This window comes from Biomphalaria glabrata, chromosome 3 (genome assembly GCF_947242115.1).
Source record: "Biomphalaria glabrata chromosome 3, xgBioGlab47.1, whole genome shotgun sequence".
In the NCBI taxonomy this organism is placed as follows: Eukaryota; Metazoa; Mollusca; class Gastropoda; family Planorbidae; genus Biomphalaria; species Biomphalaria glabrata.
In genome coordinates this window covers 11,920,581-11,942,009 of record NC_074713.1, presented here as the reverse complement: position 1 = coordinate 11,942,009, position 21,429 = coordinate 11,920,581, and the positions used below count along the sequence as shown (strand labels likewise).

At 35.7% G+C, this 21,429-nt stretch overlaps 1 protein-coding gene across 1 annotated transcript; it reads left to right on the top strand.

The window, feature by feature from the left end:
• Window positions 1–1,442: 1,442 nt before the first annotated feature.
• On the top strand, window positions 1,443–20,722 carry LOC106065066 (uncharacterized). The gene is made up of 9 exons (XM_056022819.1): window positions 1,443–1,734; window positions 2,016–2,101; window positions 3,936–4,170; window positions 4,325–5,600; window positions 6,512–6,674; window positions 12,289–12,435; window positions 14,704–14,935; window positions 17,451–18,726; window positions 19,652–20,722. Exons 2-9 carry the CDS (start codon window positions 2,099–2,101, stop codon window positions 19,821–19,823), a joined length of 3,504 nt encoding a protein of 1,167 aa, XP_055878794.1. The 5' UTR covers window positions 1,443–1,734; window positions 2,016–2,098; the 3' UTR covers window positions 19,824–20,722.
• The last annotated feature ends 707 nt before the right edge of the window (window positions 20,723–21,429 follow it).

Sequence of the window (21,429 nt, the reverse complement as noted above, 5' to 3'; positions counted from 1 at the left end):
ATAAAATTTCAAATTTCTCGGAAAATCGCTAAAGCCTTTCTCGAAATAACGTCCATCGAGTTTCCATTCAGTTTCCAACTTTTTATAAGCCCATAAAGAGTTTGCAAGCTAATAAGAAGAATTTTAACTAGACAAGAATTTTTTAACCCGAATACTGCCTGGATTTGCCTTGCTAAATTCTAATCTATATTGCTTTATAGCATGAACTTGGAACTGATACTAAATGCAACAGAAAGTTGTCTGAAATTAGAGGATTTAAAATTATTTGCCGTAAAATTTATTCGCCATTAAAACGAAAAAGAAAGACGCGGAAAATGTCCAGCATTGTCAAACAAATACTTGCAATAAACAAGTCAAATATAAATTTTTTTTTAATTCGCTAATATTGCGTAGCTTTGGGGGAGAGAACAGTTCATCGCTCCTATATCTCTAGTTATTGCAAGGATTATCTCCCGTAAGATCAATAAATTCTTGGTCTTTTATTTGAAAATGAATTGCAACTAATTGTTTTATATTGATTCATGTGTTGCCATCGATAGTGAATAAATGTACAAAATTTCAACTTGATCAGAAAATGGGAAGTGAGAGAAATGACGTGTAAAAGATTTGGTCTAAACAAAAACTTCAGTCTAAAAGTTAAGACATAAGAAGATCAGGTTTAAACAAAGACTTGAAATGAAAAATGGCAATGAAGAGATCAAAACAAAGAAATGAAATGTAAAATCTAAGATATTATATATACCTGAGCCGAATCAGAGACCCCATTAGTAACGTACCATGCTGAGAATTACTCCCTTAGAGCACGGAAGAAGTGGGCAAGGACAGACCTTTTACCGCACATAGACCAGTTTTCTCTCTCTCAATTCCTTGTCCCGATCGTCCCTCATGCAGAGCTCGGCATTCATAAAGAATGTGCTCTATTGTCTCATCGTCCTCGACGCAGTGGCGGCACCGTGTGTCGTAGTTCTCCTTCCACCCACCGTCCAAAGTACGCTCCTATTAGACAGTGCCCGACTCGGAACTGGGCTAGCACTGCCTGTTCCGCATGGCAGAGATCCCACCATGCGCCCTTTCTGTCTGGTCTACTCATCTGCCTGTGTAGCTCTCGGCCCTTGTCAGAAGCGTCCCAACTGTCGTACCAAAGTGCCAACAGACGGGTGTCGGCTAGGAATCGTACACTCGCGAGACTGCACGGTTCATCATCCAGGGTGCACGTTGCCGCCGCGGCCTTCGCTAAAAAGTCAGCCCTCTGATGACTGACCAGACCACAATGGGATGGGACCCACTGTATAATATATATATATACCTGAGCCAGATCTGATTCAAACTTTCCCCTTACTTCTTAACTCTTCTGTTGGACCAAAAAAAAAAAAAAGCAGTCAGTTCAGTGTTGAGTGTGTTTTGGTAACCCAACTCTCTCCATTTCATTCTAGTATGTTTGCCTACAGGAAGAAAATGTAAGAGCAAGAAGAGAAAAAAAAAAGGGGGGGGGGAGTGTTACATTCCCTTCTGGTTACGAGTAACGTACATATTACATTACTGTTTCTATGTCATAAAGTTGGGATAAGTTGCTGATTCATTTATGCGTGAGTTTTGACAAATTGAAGTTAATATCTGGTCCAAGTTTTCATAGTGTGATATATTACGTGTGCGGGTGCACAAAAAGATTACTTCTGAAAACCAAGCAGCTCTGTTGAGTAGAGCAACTAAACTCCATCTCTAGAGCTTGAGAAGGTAAAGAGACTTGACATCCGACATTTTTAATAAGAACTAATTGTAATCTTTCTAGTATTTCCACGTGCTAATTAATATACTAATATAAATATAAAAGTTACAAAAATTATCGTCAAATACAGTACTGTTCTTTAAAAAATGTTGCTAAAATACATTTGACATAGAAACATAGGAACTAAAACACATTTCATTTTACATTGAATTGGGAATCTTCATGTCCATATAAGACAGAGTTTGTTTTCTTTTTAAATTTCAGTTCTTTTTTTTACTTTATTACACAGAAGGAAAAAGTAACGAAAAGGGCTCGTTTCTCTGGCAATAAAGACAAAGGATTAACTTCACCTGGAACCAAACAAGCAGTGTGATGGTAAGTGAAAAGTTGACCTTTAATATATCATTCATTATAGTTCAATAATTACATTTAGCAAACATTGGGAAAAAAAAATATTTTTTTTCTTGATCCTGCTCAACGAGTTAAACATTCTGGACATCTATGCACAGTTGGCAGGTCAAAGTAGAATGTCTGTAGGCTTACTAGCATCGAACTTTCTGGATAAACTTCGTTTTGTTTTAGACCTGAGGGGAGACAACCGCTGACTATGGGTCACAGACTGACTCTTTTTTTTTTTTTAGCGGCCCAAAAAAGGGAAATAGCCGCTATTAGTTTTGTGTGCTTTGTCTGTCGGTCCGACCGTCCCGCTTAGATATCATAAAACTAGAACAGATATTGAAAATTCGATATCATAATATTTTAGATATTTCAAAGTTCTGATGCAACGGCTACATTTTTTTTTTGTTTCCTGAAAGCGAAATAGTGATAAGATTCTATGTTGAGGCTTTAAATGAGAGATATTTGACCTTCACAAAACCATTAAATCAATCAGATAATCATTCAATAACATCAGTTAGGCCAGGTACACATTGAACTTTATCTTCATAACTATCAGTCCATTTAATACATATGAACAATATCAATGTAATAATTATAACATTAATTAATCTTCGTATCCTGTGGTATCAGTCGAACTAACAATACAACAGTATCGGCAACACTTTCGACACGAGTACCTCTCTTCTTTTTTGTATCCACGGAGTTGTAGCTGTTGATAGTGTTGTAGCTGTTGATAGTGTTGTAGTTGTTGATAGTGTTGTAGTTGTTGATAGTGTTGTAGCTGCTGATAGTGTTGTAGTTGTTGATAGTGTTGTAGTTATTGATAGTGTTGTAATTGTTGATAGTGTTGTAGCTGTTGATAGTGTTGTAGCTGTTGATAGTGTTGTAGTTGTTGATAGTGTTGTAGCTGTTGATAGTGTTGTAGCTGTTGATAGTGTTGTAACTGTTGATAGTGTTGTAGCTGTTGATAGTGTTGTAGTTGTTGACAGTGTTGTAGTTGTTGATATAGTGTTGTAGTTGTTTATAGTGTTGTAGCTGTTGATAGTGTTGTATTTGTTGATAGTGTTGTGGCTGTTGATAGTGTTGTAGCTGTTGATAGAGTTGTAGTTGTTGATAGAGTTGTAGTTGTTGATAGTTTGTAGTTCATAGTTTCTGATATTCTTTCTGAAAATATTGAAACCTGCCTTTTTACCTGCCTGAAAGGACAGCTTTCCTCAAAAACTGCCTTTGTAACGTTGTTATTAGTTATTAAGATTAAATAATAATGATAAAACGATTATAGCCTTAACGTCAGTCTAATTACCGAAACCTATTAAATAGTATAAAATAAATGAGTACTAAATTATTTCTATTTATTTCAACTTACATAGAACTCCAAAGTTAAACATAGTCTTTGTATTAGATTGAAATAAAAGAAATATTTCCCTGCATTGGCAACGTTGTTTTTCAGCGATAGTAGTTTAAACTGAGCACCAACATGTAGGCCTATGTTGTATAACTGTGATTGGCTTGGTGTGTGTGTGTATGTCATCTATGAGAATTTTGTGTGCGATATGTGTTGTGTGTGTGTATGCGTGTATTCACTTTAGCGGGTGTCGCTTTGTTTTCATTGGTCTTAAAGATGATTTTTAAAACTCACCTTTTAATTAAGAGCGTATCTTTGAATTATCTCAATCACATCCATTCTGTATTTTTAATCTTAATAGTTCGATCCAGTGATCTTAGTTTTTCTGGTTATTTTTTTTTTTATATTCTAATAGTGTTAGTAGTGCTTTTTATGAATCGTTTTCAAAGTTGATTTTTCCCATAGAATTTCACAGCTGCAAGATGTTTACTCATAGGAGTGATTGGTGTGTTGGTGCTCCAAGACTCAGAGGCGGCACCGTTCAGTACAACAGTAGTAAAGACACGACTTGGACCTGTACGAGGACTTTGCGAGCCGGCTGTCAATAACCAATCCTATTGGTCTTTCCGTGGCATCCCTTACGCTAAACCTCCCATTGGAAAATTGAGATTCGCAAAGCCAGAGCCTCTGCCATACTCAGGTAATTGTGACATTGGAATTCAAAGTGCCTTAGTCTAGAGGGAGGTAGGCTTCTGTTTGTTCATAGGTTATTTCCCATTATAATCCTTTCCTAAATTTCGTCTTGTCTTTTGTTGAGTGAATATGGTCATTAACCCTAATCTATGTATTTTCAGAAAACGTCATTGATGCAACAAGGTTTAAAGCATCATGCCCGCAGGCTAGTATGTTTTTAGCCCAATCAGAAACGGCTTCTGAAGATTGTCTTTTCTTAAACGTATATACAAAAGATCCAGCAAGCAAAATGAAGAAAGTTCTTGTGTGGATCCACGGTGGAGCTTTTCTAGTTGGGTCGTCCTTCCTCTATAATCCTGGAAGTATCGTTACGTCTGAGGATATCATTGTCGTTACTGTCAACTACAGGCTTGGAATTCTGGGATTTCTCAGCACAGAAGACAATACAAGTCCTGGAAATTACGGTCTTTGGGATCAGATTCTAGCCATTAAATGGGTCAAACGTAACATTGCAGCATTCGGTGGGGACCCCAATGATATCACTATTGCAGGAGAATCTGCAGGAGGTGCCTCTGTATCGATTCTTTCTATTAGCCCTGTGTCAAAAAATCTTTTTACCAAAGTATATTCTCACAGTGGTTTTGCGACGTCTTTGTTTGCTGATTACAAAGATCCAAAGTCTGATGTGATCACTTTATCAAAGAAGTTAGGTTGTTATCAAAGTAGCTCTTCGTCACAAGACATCATTGAATGTTTGCGAAACAAACCAGCTGCGAGTTTAATTGCTGAGTTGGACCTCTACAAAACATCTTATGTTCCCCGTGTAGATGGAGAACTTTTACCAAAGTTGCCTATGAACCTACTCACAGATCAGAAATATCTGCATGATATCGGCTTTTATGATAGAGATTATTTCGTTGCGTTGAACAATAATGAAAACAGTGTCACGGGCCAAAGATATTATCTGGCAAAAGAAACCTTTTACAATCAACCCAACAGAACAAGGGAACAGAAAGATGCACTTTGGAAACAGTTTGTGGTAACAGAGAATGTGGCAGATCGCCTTAAAATTGAAAACCCGAATCCCAATCTAGTGGATTATGTATCAAACTGGTATGAAGACAGATTTGTGGGACAAACTGGTTATCCGTTGCTTCTGACTGACGTCAATTTCATTATCCCAGCCTTTGATATTCTCAATGCAGCGTCTCAGAATCCACTCACTCGAGTCTGGTTCTTGTATTTTAACTACTACCCCAGCTACATGAGAGGAACTGAACGGGGCATGGTACATGCTCTAGACATCGCTTATTGGTTTGACGTGTCGCTCTTATCAATGAACGCCTTTATAAACGCAGGGGCCGTCGACAACTTCTCGGACACAGACAAGGAGTTGAAAAAGGTGTACACCTCCATTGTGGCAGACTTCGTACAAGGGTAATGTTAACTCTTCAACGTTGACTTTCACTAGATGTTAGCCTGGCTCGTTGTTAGAACTGATTGAAAGATACAATCATTTTATTTCATTGGTCTCAACTAAAGCTTAAATTATATCTTTATAAAACGTGAACAGATTAGAATTAAATATGCTTAGAGCTTCATCATCATTTGGTGTCTTTAAAAACTATATTTCACTTATAATTTTACGAAGCAATTTAAGTTTAAAAAGCGATTGAATGATTGATAAACAGGTAAAACATGATGCACCCTGTTCAAAGTGAATGCTAACCCATAAAGCGACTACAATTTTTTTTTTTTTTTATTGAGAAATTTAGCTCAAGTTAATTAACATGTTAGACTTCTTAATGTTATATCTCAAATGTCCTCAAAAGAGGCTGGATCAGAAGGCACGAGCAGGCCGCGCTATAGAATTTACTGCACGCTAATTCTTTTTTATTTGTGTTGTAAAAACTTGACTACTGTTGATGTTGATTTGGTTTTAGGCTCTCCCAGTCATAGCATTGCGTTTGGGCAATTAGGCTACGTTAGTCTCGAGCAAGAGAAAAAAAATCTCTTTCTAGACATTGCGGTTCATGGTGTACAATGTAGATGGTTGTTGTTTTCTTTGGCTATCTGTTAAGAAAGGTGTCATGTGACTTGATGTGATCAACACAACGACCAGCCGCCTCTACTTTCCCCAATTAATGCCAGTAAGATTAGAGCTGGGTGGACTTGGAGGTGCCCAAAAGATCACGAAATTAAAAATCCCAGTCTTCGAACCTATGACCCCTCGGTTCGGAAGCAACGCGCTTTACCACTCAGCCACCGCACCTTCAGATCTGAATGCTAAGTTTCATAATTCTATATGGACTTTTATATTTCATAGATTTTTTCTCTATATTTTGCAGCCAAGTGAATACCAACAGGTGGCCACAGTACGAACCAGACGAAGGCTACTATCTGGAGTTCAACAGCCATCCCTTAGTGATGAAACAGTTCGCTAGAGATAAACAAAACTTCTGGAGATCTGAGCTGCCTCAAAAGTTGTCCATGATTTCTAGCAGATGCAGTTAACGAGGCCTAGATGTAATATGGATTCAACACAAAATCTGCAGCACTTTGAAAAAAAAAATGTTTTCTTCACACTGTTTATCATTTAAGCTTATTTTTTAAAACTTGTTTTCTTTGTTAATCTTTCCTATGAATTAATAAAATGATCATTGGTGACTGTATTTAGATATCAACTTCCCCCGAACCTTTAACTAAAAGTACCAATCTATAGTAAAGATTACAGATAACGTACTAATCACTGAACGTATGAGAACAGAAACAAATAAGAAACATTCACAATAAAAGTAAATAAACACAGTTTTGAGGTTTTAAATCTAAAAATCTTAAAAGAAAAAAAAATCTATCTTTTTATGCAGTCTTCAAAAAATAAAATTAAAAGATGTTGAGGTGAGCAAGCAGTTTAAAAATAAAACTTAGAAAAACCGAGACGTGATGTTTGCCTCGGCTCTGATTACTCACTTGTGTCAGACTATAGAATTTCGTTTCTAATTGTCGTCACCACTTAGTATTCTTGTTTTTTTTTATTTGGTATTGTTATAGAAAAAAAAATAGTCATTGAAGGAAAATATAACATAGTAATCATAAAATGTTCCTATTTTTTAACCAAACAATAAATCTGATTCATGCGTCAGTATATTTTCATGAAATGACTTTTAATCATAATTGTTGCTCTCTGTTTATCTCTGTTATTCAAATTTGATATGCAAATATTTTTTTTTATTTTTAATAAATATTTACACTAGTAGCAAAAATAATGTCTATGTTGTGTTTAAGGTTTATCAATAGTTTATTCTTCGAAATCTTTATTGGGGTATTGGTTATTCGTTGATTGAAATTTATGATGATTTAAGTAATACATGTCTATGTAAGGAACCTTTATTTTTGTTGTTTTTAAACTTGTAAAAAAATAATTTTCCCCTTTCAGACCATGCGATCTATGGAGCAGATGATGTGAAGGTCATCTGTTTCTGTGTTCCACGGTTAAAGAAGGTGTCATGTGGCCATGTCCAATGACCAACCGCCTTTGCTTTTCCCCAACCAATGTTTGGTACCCATTAAAGCCGAGATTCGAACGCCAAGCGCTTTATCACTCAGCCACCGCGACTCCTTTTTTAAAATTGAGCACTGTATTATTTGAAAAGTAGACCTATCATTAACGATCTACATATTGGATGCAGAGAATACACAGATGCAATATATATTTTCGTGATTCTACGGCAGGCACTCAACAAAGGAAGAATAACAGTGATAGTGATTTAACAAATAAAATAAATAACACACACAAAACAACAGGGTGCCAAGTTCTCTTGGTATCATCATGTCTCTATTTCCTGTCTTGTATTTCCAACTGTGTAATAGTGCGCACCATGTCTATCAGCACGGAACAGTGTACTAGTGCGCACCGTGTATATCAGCACGGGAACAGTGTGCTAGTGCGCACCATGTATATCAGCACGGGAACAGTGAGCTAGTGCGCACCATATATATCAGCACGGGAACAGTGTACTAGTGCACACCATGTCTATCAGCACGGGAACAGTGAGCTAGTGCGCACCATGTCTATCAGCGCGGGAACAGAGTTACAACAATATTGTTGGCATAGACATTTTCTCCTAATTCTACTTAGAGCTAAACTTACTGAACCACGGTAGCGCTAAATTTGGTAAAAAAATTATTATGATCCTATCAAGTGACTGGACCAGTTGGGAAAATGGTGTGGGGGGAGGAAGAAAGGGAGATCTGGGTGGATTTCACCGTAATCGTTTTTAAAAGCATTAAAAAAAAAAGGGAGCGACCTGAATTCGAAGTTAATTAACTTATTGGTTAAATTTTTTTTAAAAATTGATTCTTGTGTTGTCAGGTGAACAATAAAAGAATTGTGCACAATTTCAGCTTGATCCGAGATTGAGTGTCAAAGATATAACGTGTACAAACGTTTTACCAGACAGAGTGAGTTGATATAAGCTTTGTAAAAATGTCAAAGATGTCATCCTTTTCTGCAGAAACTAACGGACATTTCGACCATGCTATCACTGAAAGTCTACTTAAAATAATAGAGGCAAAACGTCAAAATGTATAACTAGAAGCCACTATTCTCAAATTGCTGCAACCATTACGTTGACTGTTCACGAATCATTTTGGGAAAACTTCTATATACTTGCACTGTACATTCATTCTTGTGACTTTTCATCCCATATTGAGAACTAGTAAATCGGGAAGGTTTACACGATGGGTCCATGGGTCTAGAAAACTCTTTTCACGTTACTCTATTTGCTAGGCATAAAAAAAGTGCTAAGTGCCGCCACTTCTTTTATTTGGTAACCTGTGCCCTACTGAACACGTTCTATTTGATATTGGGGGGCGGGGGTTAGGGTGGTGACATGGGATTTTGAAAAAGGAAAGTGGAAAGTCGAAACGGAGAATTGAATTCATTATTTTTTTTTATTTATGGAATATTTTACCCCTATAAGAGTTGCTGAATCACTATTGGTAAGTATGCATGGCTGAATATGCTCTCGGCATAGCAGTCGTGGCTTTTAAAGTGACTTGTAAATAATTGGTGGTTGATATTGAACAAATCAACGTTGAATAAGACAGTGGTTGCTAAAATACGTAAGCCATTTATGGTGACGTCTGTTTTAAAAAATATTTATTTAAAAATAAATTTTGAAAATGGCTTTCTAAAGATATTAAGTTATTGTCGAAATTTTAGCATCATTATACTACGACGACGAATTGGTAAATATTTTAGGGAGAAGATGTAACAACATTGTAAAGCTGTCTCTGTTATCTTCTAATGAAATACAGACGTTACTTAAAAAAAAAAAAAATGATTACGTCCATCGCGTGTTCAATCTAGTCATGCATGTTAATCAATGACTTAAATTCTGTCAAGTCATTGATTTCCCTGGCTGACTCAAAAACCCATTCTTTCTGAGTATTTTATTAGGTTTTGTTTTTGAAGATTATGGTTCAGTGTTTTATGTATAACTGCTACTTTACTTTTAAGTCTTCTAACTAAAGTGTTTCTAGATTTAGTGATTTTACTAAAAGTGTTACTCTAATCAATGTGAATATGAAAATTTGTTTGTTATGAATCTGACTGCTTTATTTTGTGTCTGTTCCAGTTTATACCACTCTCTATGTGTTTGTCTTTGTATAAGATATACCAAAACCAGGGAATTATTTAGTATTAATGAAAATTAGTTCAGAAAGTATAATTGTTAAACGAGCTATACTTGTTGAATCTCTAAATTACAAAGAAAATGTGTGTTTTCACACAAACTCAGAGGCTGCACCCAATGGGTCTATTGTTTGGTGTCACAACCCGCCTCTATATTTAGAGGTTGCCTGTGTGATTTTTGCAATAATTTTTTAATGACGCTATAGAAAGTTTTAATTACACAGACATCCGTTCTATAACCTCGTTGTTTTCTTTCATTGTGTCAAGAAATAGATTCTGACCATGCGATGTGTAGAAAAATAGATTCTGACAATGCGATGTGTAGAGAAATAGATTCTGACCATGCGATGTGTAGAGAAATAGATTCTGACCATGCGATGTGTAGAGAAATAGATTCTGACAATGCGATGTGTAGAGAAATAGATTCTGACAATGCGATGTGTAGAGAAATAGATTCTGACCATGCGATGTGTAGAGAAATAGATTCTGACAATGCGATATGTCAAGAAATAGATTCTGACCATGCGATGTGTAGAGAAATAGATTCTGACCATGCGATGTGTAGAGAAATAGATTCTGACCATGCGATGTGTAGAGAAATAGATTCTGACCATGCGATGTGTAGAGAAATAGATTCTGACCATGCGATGTGTAGAGAAATAGATTCTGACCATGCGATGTGTAGAGAAATAGATTCTGACCATGCGATGTGTATAGAAATAGATTCTGACCATGCGATGTGTAGAGAAATAGATTCTGACAATGCGATGTGTAGAGAAATAGATTCTGACCATGCGATGTGTAGAGAAATAGATTCTGACCATGCGATGTGTATAGAAATAGATTCTGACCATGCGATGTGTAGAGAAATAGATTCTGACAATGCGATGTGTAGAGAAATAGATTCTGACCATGCGATGTGTAGAGAAATAGATTCTGACAATGCGATGTGTCATATAGATTCTGATCATGCGATATGTCAAGAAATAGATTTCGACCATGCGATATGTCAAGAAATAGATTCCGATCATACGATGTGTAGAGAAATAGATTCTGACCATGCGATATGTAGAGAAATAGATTCTGACCATGCAATGTGTCAAGAAATAGATTCCGATCATACGATGTGTCAAGAAATAAATTCAGATCTTGTGATGTGTCAAGAAATAAATTCTGACCATGCGATGTATCAAGAAATAGATTCTGACCATGTGATCTGTCAAGAAATAGATTCTGACCATGTGATCTGTCAAGAAATAGATTCTGACCATGTGATCTGTCAAGAAATAGATTCTAACCATGTGATCTGTCAAGAAATAGATTCTGACCATGTGATCTGTCAAGAAATAGATTCTAACCATGTGATGTGTCACGTGTAACTTAAATATAGGGTCTGCGGAATTGTTTTCACTAACAAGAGAAGGGCGAAGGTGAGTAACTGGCACCTAACCATTAAGCTCTAGGCAGGAGGGACTCATTAGCCTTGGCTTGCTACACACTAAGCAGAAGGAAAACTGATTTCAAATATCTGATGCTTTGCAGCTATAACCAAGCAGCACAAAGCTCTACACTATGCCAGAGCCTGTGACGACGCTGATCCCAAACGGTATATGTCGTTTGCAAAGAATTATATAAGAAGCTTTTAATGTTATAAATCATACCACCGATGTGTCCTTCTGTATTGTTGCTTAAAGAAATTCATTTAATAATATCAGATGTAGGTTTGTGTAAAACAGTTTTTTAAAACTACAACGGCAGGTAAAATCAATGTTTTACCTATAATGTTTTCCATATTTCACTTTAAGCATAGAGAACTTGTCAGACGTTCACAAACCATTTGAGTTTGAAGAGAGATTTTTCTTGGTCTATTCTGAACTTTATCTTACAGTATTCGAACGTTTTTCAAACCTTTATCTTTTTATCAGGGTGGCTTCATCTGAAATGATCCTGCAGCGTAATAAGTTTCATATCGTCATCAAAAGGTACTTAGACAAACGCTTGTTTGACAAGGGAGTAATGAATCCCAATTTTAAATAATCAACGCTGTAAAATCTACTTTTCTTTTTGTTAAACATTAGTTACATTTAAATAAAATTAAGCGATTTAAATAAGTATTAAAATTAAATACAACCATTTTCGTTTCAATAGCGGGATAAATATTGAAAGGATTAACTAAGGCACAAATCATAGAGGCCCTATTAGTGTATGAAACAATGATATTAAGGGGATGCGAAAATTAAAGTCACGTCCTGCTTATATAAAATCCTTTATCGTAGACCCCCGTGGACATCTCAGACTCATAGACCCCCAATTTTTTTTTTTTAATTTCGTAGACCCCTTAAAAGTGTATATAGACCTTTTGGGAATCCCTGATCTAGTAGGCTACATGGATACTTTGCAGTCGAATTTAATTAATTAAACGTAACTCAGCTTTTCATTCAAAAAACAAGCTTCATGAATGAACATCTGGACACATATAAAAACTTGGAAGTGTTTCCGAATCTAGTGAAAGCTCTAGCAATGATCACGTCGAAATGTGTACCCAACCATCTGAAAGACAATGTAACTTGTCTAGTTGTAAGTAACATCTTCAGGTGAGATATTACCAGTCAATATAGAAATTTTTGTGTACTGTTTATTTTTTTAAAAAAAGAGGGGTGGGGGTCGGATTTCAAAGTTCAAACTTCAAAGTGAAACATGATTACAGACACTGCAAACAAAATAAATAAATTATGTAATCTAGATTTTTGGTCTCCTTTTCAATACAGACTGATCGTCACTGGTGTGTGACGAAACTTGGTTTCTCCTCCGTCCTGGAACTTAGTTTGTAACTCCATTGACTTGTTCAACTCCACCCTACCTCTACAAACATATCAAAAGGAGAAAAAAAAATAGACCGTTCCACTAATCAACTCTGTTTACTGATTGCTTAGATTGAATGCCTGGACTTGTATAGTACTAGAACTTGCATGCTGTATATGGTAGGTTTTATGTTGACATCTGTAGGCCTACTGTGTTCTGTATGACTAGCAGTATTGGCCAGCATGATGTGTACATAGACTAGCTGAACTTTTCACACTCAAAGTTATGCTAGATAAATGGAACGCATTTTAGCAAACATTGCTTGGCAACTGTAAAAAATATAGACCTTAGAATAAGATACTTTTTAACGGGAGGTAATATAGTTAGTAAAGCACTGTGTCTAGTGGCAGGCATTTATTCAATGTATCTGGAAGCAGTTTAATATCAGATATTGTGTTGTCACATTCTTTATTCACAAGGAATACTGTAAGTGGTAACAATTATGTAATAAATACTCATATAAGTGTTTGTTAATCTTATCTTGTTAAGTTCCCATTTCAGATCAGTTTCTGTGGCTCACGGTTAGGGAGGGTGGCATGTGGGCATGTCCAATGAACAACCGCCATTACTTTTCCCCAAATAAAGTTAGGTGCCCATCAAATTCCGTCTACGGTGGGATTTGAACCCGGGATCCTTTGGTTTGGAAGCCAAATGTTATACTACTCGGATTCAAATAAATGAGTTAAAGCAATATCTTATTTGGAAGCCAAATGTTTTACTACTCAGATTCAAATAAATGAGTTAAAGTAATATCTTATACATGAAGGTTTAAACTATTGGAACTACATGGGAGACAGCTGTCTTCTATTTATGTAAAATATTCAATAAATCCTGGCAAAGGCACCTAAAAACAACAACAAAGGAACAAAATACATCAGAGCCCAATTCATCAAGCGCTGTGTGTGTGTGCGTGTTTAAGTAGGTCGTTTGTATTTGTATTTATGTCGCTTTTTTGTTATACTAGTAATACTATAACAAAAAATACTATAAAGTTCTGTCTGTAATCAAACGTTTGTATGGCTGGGTGTTCTGTCGAAGGCATTTAAGGCTCCTCGATTATAGTAGTAATGCTAAGATGGACACTTGTAGTCAAACCAAATGTCCATAGTTTGGATCAAATACAAGTATCTTATCTTATAATTTACAATGTCCATTCCAAAAAAAAAGATTATTATGTCTTACGTCGAGTCATTGGTGTAACCCTCATATATGTTAGTTAGGAACCATCAACTCTATTAACTCGTTTGTTTTACTGGCTGATTCAGGTAACCCTTTCTATGAATAATGGGCACTAATATCAATAAAGATATGTGCCTATATAACTTTCTGTGAATTTTATATGGTTATGTTTTTTTTATATTTGTAAGTTATGGTTTATTGTTTTATTATTTTGTTTAGTAAATAATTAATCTATCAGAAATATTTAGGCATGAAATAGTCGGTGAATGTTGATGATTTATGCAAGTCTTACACTTGTATCGATGGACCTCATTCACCAATCTTAAACAAATAACATTTAGCCACGTGATAATATTGATAAAACAATGAAAAAAAAAACTGTCACTTGACAGCCTGTGAGTATTACGTAATTTGTATAGAAGAGATAGAGAACCACGTGGCTAACTGTTGTTTGTTTACGATTGGTGAATGAGGTCCAATCGTAAGTTTTCCAAATTTTATGATATTTCTTGTTTTGAAACCAAAAAAAGAAAAGTTGTTCTGAAAAGACTCATCCTACGAAACAATTCGTTTAGAATTTCAAGTAATTTAAGACACACCACCTGGATACTTGAAAAGCTACTGACATAAGTGAATATTAAAAAGACACAGGAAATACATAAAATACATCGAAGCTATAGATATTTAAACTTAAAAAAATGTCAAGATTTTGTTTTCTATTAGCCTACTAAAAACATCAATAAATTCATCATTATGCTTTTAAGTTTCAACACAATTCAACAGTTTTTTTTTGTTTTCTTACAGTCTGCAACTGAAATGCTCATTCTACAACTCGTCATTTGTCTGTTGCTGCTCCAAGTTTCATGGGCGGCACCAGCCAGAACAACAATAGTAAGAACACGACTTGGACCTGTTCGAGGACTCCGCCAGCTAGCTGCCAATAACCAATCCTATTGGTCTTTCCGTGGCATCCCTTACGCTAAACCTCCAGTCGGAAAATTACGTTTTGCAAAGCCAGAACCTCTTCCATACTCAAGTGGGTTTGAGTAAAAAGCAAAATTTAAGATAATGTTTTATTTTACCCTAAGTTCAAACATACTTAACATTCATTTAAATCACCATTGAACGTAAAATATTGAGTGGCGTAACTTTCACATTAAGACTATAGGGTTTACAAGGAAGCATGAGTACTTATAGGGACTACTTGCTGTTAATTTGTGAATGAGCTCTATGATTAGAAATCTTTAATCACTTTAATCTAAGAAATACTAGCACATACTTCATAATCTGCAGGGGAAAAACAACAACTCGTTACATGACGTCACTAATGAACACTGACTGCCTGCATTTTTCAAGCAATTCTTTATTGTTTAGTAGCTAACGATTTTTTTTTTTTGAGGTGTGCGCCTTGTTGGTGTCAGTGAAGCAGTTTCCAGGTGTGCACCTGGCAGGTGTCAGTGAAGCAGTTTCCAGGTGTGCACCTGGCAGGTGTCAGTGAAGCAGTTTCTAGGTGTGCACCTGGCAGGTGTCAGTGAAGCAGTTTCCAGGTGTGCACCTGGCAGGTGTCAGTGAAGCAGTTTCCAGGTGTGCACCTGGCAGATGGTAGTGAAGCAGTTTCCAGGTGTGCACCTGGCAGATGGCAGTGAAGCAGTTTCCAGGTGTGCACCTGGCAGCTGTCAGTGAAGCAGTTTCCAGGTGTGCACCTGGCAGATGTCAGTGAAGCAGTTTCCAGGTGTGCACCAGATGTCAGTGAAGCTGTTTTCGAGGGTCCGTGTCAGTGTTTCCGTGCGTGCACCTGGCTGGTTTCAGTGGGTGTCAGTGAAACTGTTTCCAGGTGTGCGCATGGCAGGTGTCAGTGAAACTCTTAACTGGTGTGCGTAACGCTTCTGCAATTAATTAGCAAATTGTGAAACGAAGCAAAATTAACACACACACACAAAAGTCTTTCCTCACTTGTTATAACGCATTCAAGCAAATTCTGTAAGTCATTTGATGTTACTGCAGTTTTATCAATTAGGCTATATAAATTAAAGGTGTAGTCAACTCCGAACGCGTGATTACCTTTAAATTTAAAGTAACCGAAACATGGCACAGACCTACAAATATTAGTAACGATTATTAAGATATTACCATAGAACTTAGCCTTAACACTACCAGAAATCCTAACTATAACCCAAATCCTTAACTAAAAATAAAATATATTTGCTTCGCCAACATCGACAAGTTTTTTTTTAATGCCTAAAACCTATCTCTCATTACAAAGAGTTCTTCTTTATATTTTTACCTTTTTGCCTAAAAGAGAGTTTCACATTTGTCTCGCTTTTAGTTATCTGGATCGACAGCATCTAGCGTTTACACTACCATTATTAAAACTTATAGAAACTCTCTGCATGCCTTTTACTGTTATTTCTTATTATAAATTTACTTCATCATTTCTCAAGCTCGATTTTTTATTCGCAGTTTCATCACAATTTGTTTTTATTAAACCAACATATCAAAAAGTACAAGATTATACTTTCGTCCGATTTGAAGAGGAAAAGGGAAGTTCTCGGGTCAAAATAAATGTAGTGTGGAGGTCTGCTTGGGGGGGGGGGGCATTAAGTGAATGCCTTCGGAAAATGCAACTTTTTTTTTTAAAGAAGATGTAAATTAATTTATTGGGGGACGTTATAATGCGAGCCGTTCCACTGACGAATTCAAGAGAAAAAGTGTGTGGTGGGGGGGGGGGGGAAGGTGTGTTTCATTGAATATTAGAAAATTAAATCATGTGTACTGCCGGGCTTAGGGTGTTATGGGCCTATTGTTCGGAGTCCGAGAATGCATTTTTTTTGCACTGCAATTGATGGGTCAAAGATTTGAGTGCGAAGAGTCTATAATGGGCCGTTTGATTGAATGATGACAGAAAGAAAAAGGTGCAGACTTTAAAATTTTGAGGGTCATAAACGTGAATGGTTGTGGTGGGGGGGGGGGCGTTGAAATGCGGACCTACTGTTAAAGGATTGTAAAAAAAAAATTACCTGTAAAAAAAAACACAACAACAAAAAGCATTGCCAACACCCATGTGGAGTGTCACCAGAGAATGCTGACCATGTCCTCCAAAACTGCTCTCTTTACCGATAGGCCCGTACAAGACACTGGCCCCAAAACACCCCAATAGAAAGAAAACTATATGGAGAGCTCCCTGACACTGACACCCACTGAAACCTGCGCAGTTCATCTCATATTTTGGTCTAGTCATCTCAACGCTATAAAATGAGAACGAAGAAGAAGAATTTGCCAACACTTTCAGCCGTAGCGAAGCACGGGTATCTGCTAGTTAAATACATATCTTGCGTTACTATATAATACATTATAAAAAAAGTCAAAATTATTTTTCCTACTTTGTAAATAAATTTTTTGGTTGTTTTGAGGATTATCAGTTTTAAATAATTTACGACCTTGACCAAATTTAAATTCTAGTCATTTCTTCTGTTGTAGTAAAGAACCTCTTAAAAATTTATAAAACTTCATCCTTTTTTTATATAATAGTAATGATCATTATTTGTTCACAGACAATGTAATTGACGCAACTAAATTCGGTGCCGCATGCATACAAGATAGTAGTTACTTATCGCCAACTGAAACAATGTCTGAAGACTGTCTTTTCTTAAATGTGTTTACAAAAGATCTTTCAGAGAAATCCAAAAAAGTTCTTGTGTGGATCCACGGTGGTGGCTTTTTTCTTGGATCTGCCTTTGCTTACAACCCTGGAAGTCTTGTTGCATCTGAGAATATCATTGTAGTCACTGTTAACTACAGGCTTGGAAATTTCGGATTTCTCAGCACAGAAGACGATGCAAGTCCTGGAAATTACGGTCTTTGGGACCAGATTCTAGCCATTAAATGGGTCAAACGTAACATAGCAGCATTCGGTGGGGACCCCAATGATATCACTATTGCTGGAGAATCTGCTGGGGGTGCCTCTGTGTCAATTCTGTCAATAAGTCCCGTAACCAAAGGTCTTTTTTCAAAAGTATACTCTCACAGTGGTTTTGCCACATCCTCATTTGCCAATTACAGAGATGCCAACTCCGATGCTATCAACATAGCCAAGAGGCTAAACTGTTATGAAAAAAGCTGGTCTTCCATAGATATTATTGAATGTTTGCGAAGTAAACCTGCTTCTAGCTTAACTCCTTCCTTCGATCTTTTCAGAACAACAGTAGCTCCTTGCGTGGATGGAGATCTTATACCCAAGCCACCACTAAAGCTTATTAATGATCAGGACTACTTACAAGACGTCGGGTTTTACGACAGAGAGTATTTCGTTGCTCTTAATAATAATGAAAAAATAGTAATTGCTCAAAAGTATTTTCTTGTCAAAAATGTAATTTACAGCAATAATAATGGCACAAAGGAAGACAAAGACGCTTCTTTGAAAAAGATGACAATGGGTACCTCGGTAGCTGATCGTTTTGAAATGGAGGATCCATCTCTGAAATTAGTGGATTTAGTGTCCAGCTGGTATGAAGACAGATTTATTGGGCAGAACAGTGATCTTCAGATACTGACAGATGTCAACTTTATTGTTCCAGCGTTTGATATTCTAGATGCTGCATCGCAAAACCCACGCACTCGGGTTTGGTTCCTATATTTTAACTATTACCCCAGCTACCTAAAGGGGTCAGAGAGGGGCATGATGCACGTGCTTGATGTTGTGTACTGGTTTGACGCGCCACTGCAGTCCCTGCTCGCTCTGTATAACACAGGGACTGTCAACCAGTTCACCGAGGCAGACGACGAATTGAAAAAGATTTACTCTTCTATTGTGGCGGACTTCCTAAGAGGGTAAATAGAATTGTATACGTTAATGTTTGTATTATTTTATTTTAGTTAATTTTTGTTTGGGGGGGGGGGGGCTGAGAAGTTAAGTATTTTGCTTCTGAACCACCAAGCTCTAAAGGGTACCTGACATTAGATGGTTAAAGTAAAGGCGTTTGGTCACAGGACACTCTCGTTAATTGTAAGCCAAAGCAACGCATCATCCGCCCACAATCGACAAGTCTGATAAAGGTAGCCTTTTTACATTTATTTACAAATAGCACTAGGAAAGAATATAGCATTTGTACAAATTTGTCCTAGCATATGAAATAAGAAATATGCCTTTATCTTTATCGGCCTTTGTCTATAAAGGAGTTGAGCTTGTGTGAAAGCAGTAGGCCTACTATAGTTTATGTTAAAATTAGGCCTGAATATAGATTTTAGTTTATGTGGCGTTTTTGTTACAGTGCTTCTTATAAAACCATACAACTTGGCGGCAGTGGCCGGCCATGCTTTAGTCTATCGTGAAGCCATATTTTCGTCAAATATTGTACACTATTCATCCAAACTCATTTGTCCATCTTAGTTTTTTTTTCTGGAAATGTAGATCTCGTTATGTGTATGTAGTTGAGCTTTACAAGACACAGTACACAATTCAATTAAAAGTCGTTTCTCATTTTCTTCTTGTATGAAACCTTATTTCCTAGATATAGGCTTATTAGTATTTTAGTATATTTAAAATATCACTTTAGTAGCCTATATGTTCAAAGGCGATTATGATAAATAAAATTATATAAAAGGTTCACAGTCTTATAGGCCTACTACGCTATCTCTAATCAGCAAGCTAGTTATAGTGGAAATTACATCAATACTAGTGGATATAGACTGTTAGAATTATTTTAAAGATCGAGCCATTAAGCCTTACATAACAAAAATTTCCTTTTTTTTTTAGCCAAGTGAACACCAAGAGATGGCCTCCATACAGACCAGATGATGGCTACTATTTAGATTTCAACAGTCACCCTGCTGTGATGCAACATTTGTTCAGAGATACCAGAAGGTTCTGGAGAAATGAACTTCCCAACAAATTAAGTTCTCTCAGTTCCAGCAAATGCCAAAGTTGATCATTTAAAAGATAAAGCCAAAGAATGCTAGAAACTATAATTTAAAGTAGTCTTGAAACTATTTCGTGTATATCTAATTTCATATTTAAGCAAATCCAGTTTTCAAGTGTTTGTCAAGTTGATGGAAAATGAAAAGGAATCATGAACGTTGGCTTATACAGTTATAATGTTTTAAAAAACAACTTTATATGCTATATGCTGAAAGCTGATTAAAGTTTAAAGTTGAATGTATATGTACCTTCAGAACAAAAAATTACTGTTAGTAGTGCACTGTAAATTACAATCACAAATAAAATTTTGAGAGATTTGTAAAAAAAAGGATGCCAATCATGCAAGATCTATAGGCCCTACATATTCAGATGAATATATTAAAACAATTATATATATTAGTATTAGAAATTGTTTTAATCTTGGACTAAGTAATAAATATCACCTTATTCAAATTTTTTAGTTGCTTTTTGTATTTTAATGTTATCTCAGAATTAAACATTAATGAACATTGACTTGATCATGTACATTGTTTTCAAGTAGTATTTGGCTACCTAAAGAAAATATATAACAAAAGAACTCTTATTTTGAAGTTGGGTTTGATATCAATTTTAATTTTGGACTATCTTGTAATTTTAATTGTCATAATTTAGAGTTTTAAGTTTTACATATTTCAAATATTCCTCTAGATTTGAAACTAATTTCAGCCTAGTCCAAACCTCTTGCATGATGAAGGGGGTGCAGTAGGCAGGGTATGAATCTAGGACCATCGAGACCCTCCAAACGACTGATCTGTGCACATACCACATGACCAGATGTTCTCAAAGGTCCTACATCATGTTTTTTATTAGCTATATAGATTAGTTACTTCAAAATATTTATAGTATACCTAAATAAAATTTTGTATCATATTGTTTTTACAGTTTTTGTTTTGCAAACTTAAGAATTTTTACACATTAAACATATTTTGGTTAAAAAAAATTCCCTATATTTACCTAATGAATTGACCAACCAATATGCTCTTATTTACTTTTTTAATATTCATATGAAAAGAAGATCTTTTCTAGAACAGGTTTAATTTAACTAAAATTGGGACTATGGCCCAACTATGAGAGATATTCCAAAATACTGTTTTGTTAAAGAGGCCTTTATTGTATATACATAAAAATAGCATATATTAAAAAAATCAATTCTCTGGTAACATTTTCTTTCAAATTGTTTTCTATAAATTTAAAGATTTACATTAGATATTTTACATAAGATTTACAATATACATTTTACACTTTATGGCTAGAAATGCAGACAATAAAGGGAAAAAATATGGCAATACATCCGAATCATTAAAACATTAAACTCAGAAATATAATACTTTAATGAGAAATTATTTTTTAAACCTATTATCTGGAAAAATTCTAAAAATACTTAAATAAAAGCCTGAAAGATTTATATTTTATACCATTAAAAAATATTTTGTGGTCCTTTTTAGGGTTAGGCTTGAGCATTTGCTAATCAGAATAGCAATCCTTAATGTCTAGTATATTTTTAGTATACAAATGATTACATGCTGTTTTTTTTTTTTACTTTACCTAACTGAAAACACACAGGAAAATAAAAACTA

Bases quoted from the DNA above. Each gene is read 5' to 3' on its own strand.
- LOC106065066 (XM_056022819.1), top strand. The intron at 14,936-17,450 runs GTGGGTTTGAGT...ATTTGTTCACAG, and splicing joins AGAACCTCTTCCATACTCAA to ACAATGTAATTGACGCAACT. The intron at 18,727-19,651 runs GTAAATAGAATT...TTTTTTTTTTAG, and splicing joins GTGGCGGACTTCCTAAGAGG to CCAAGTGAACACCAAGAGAT.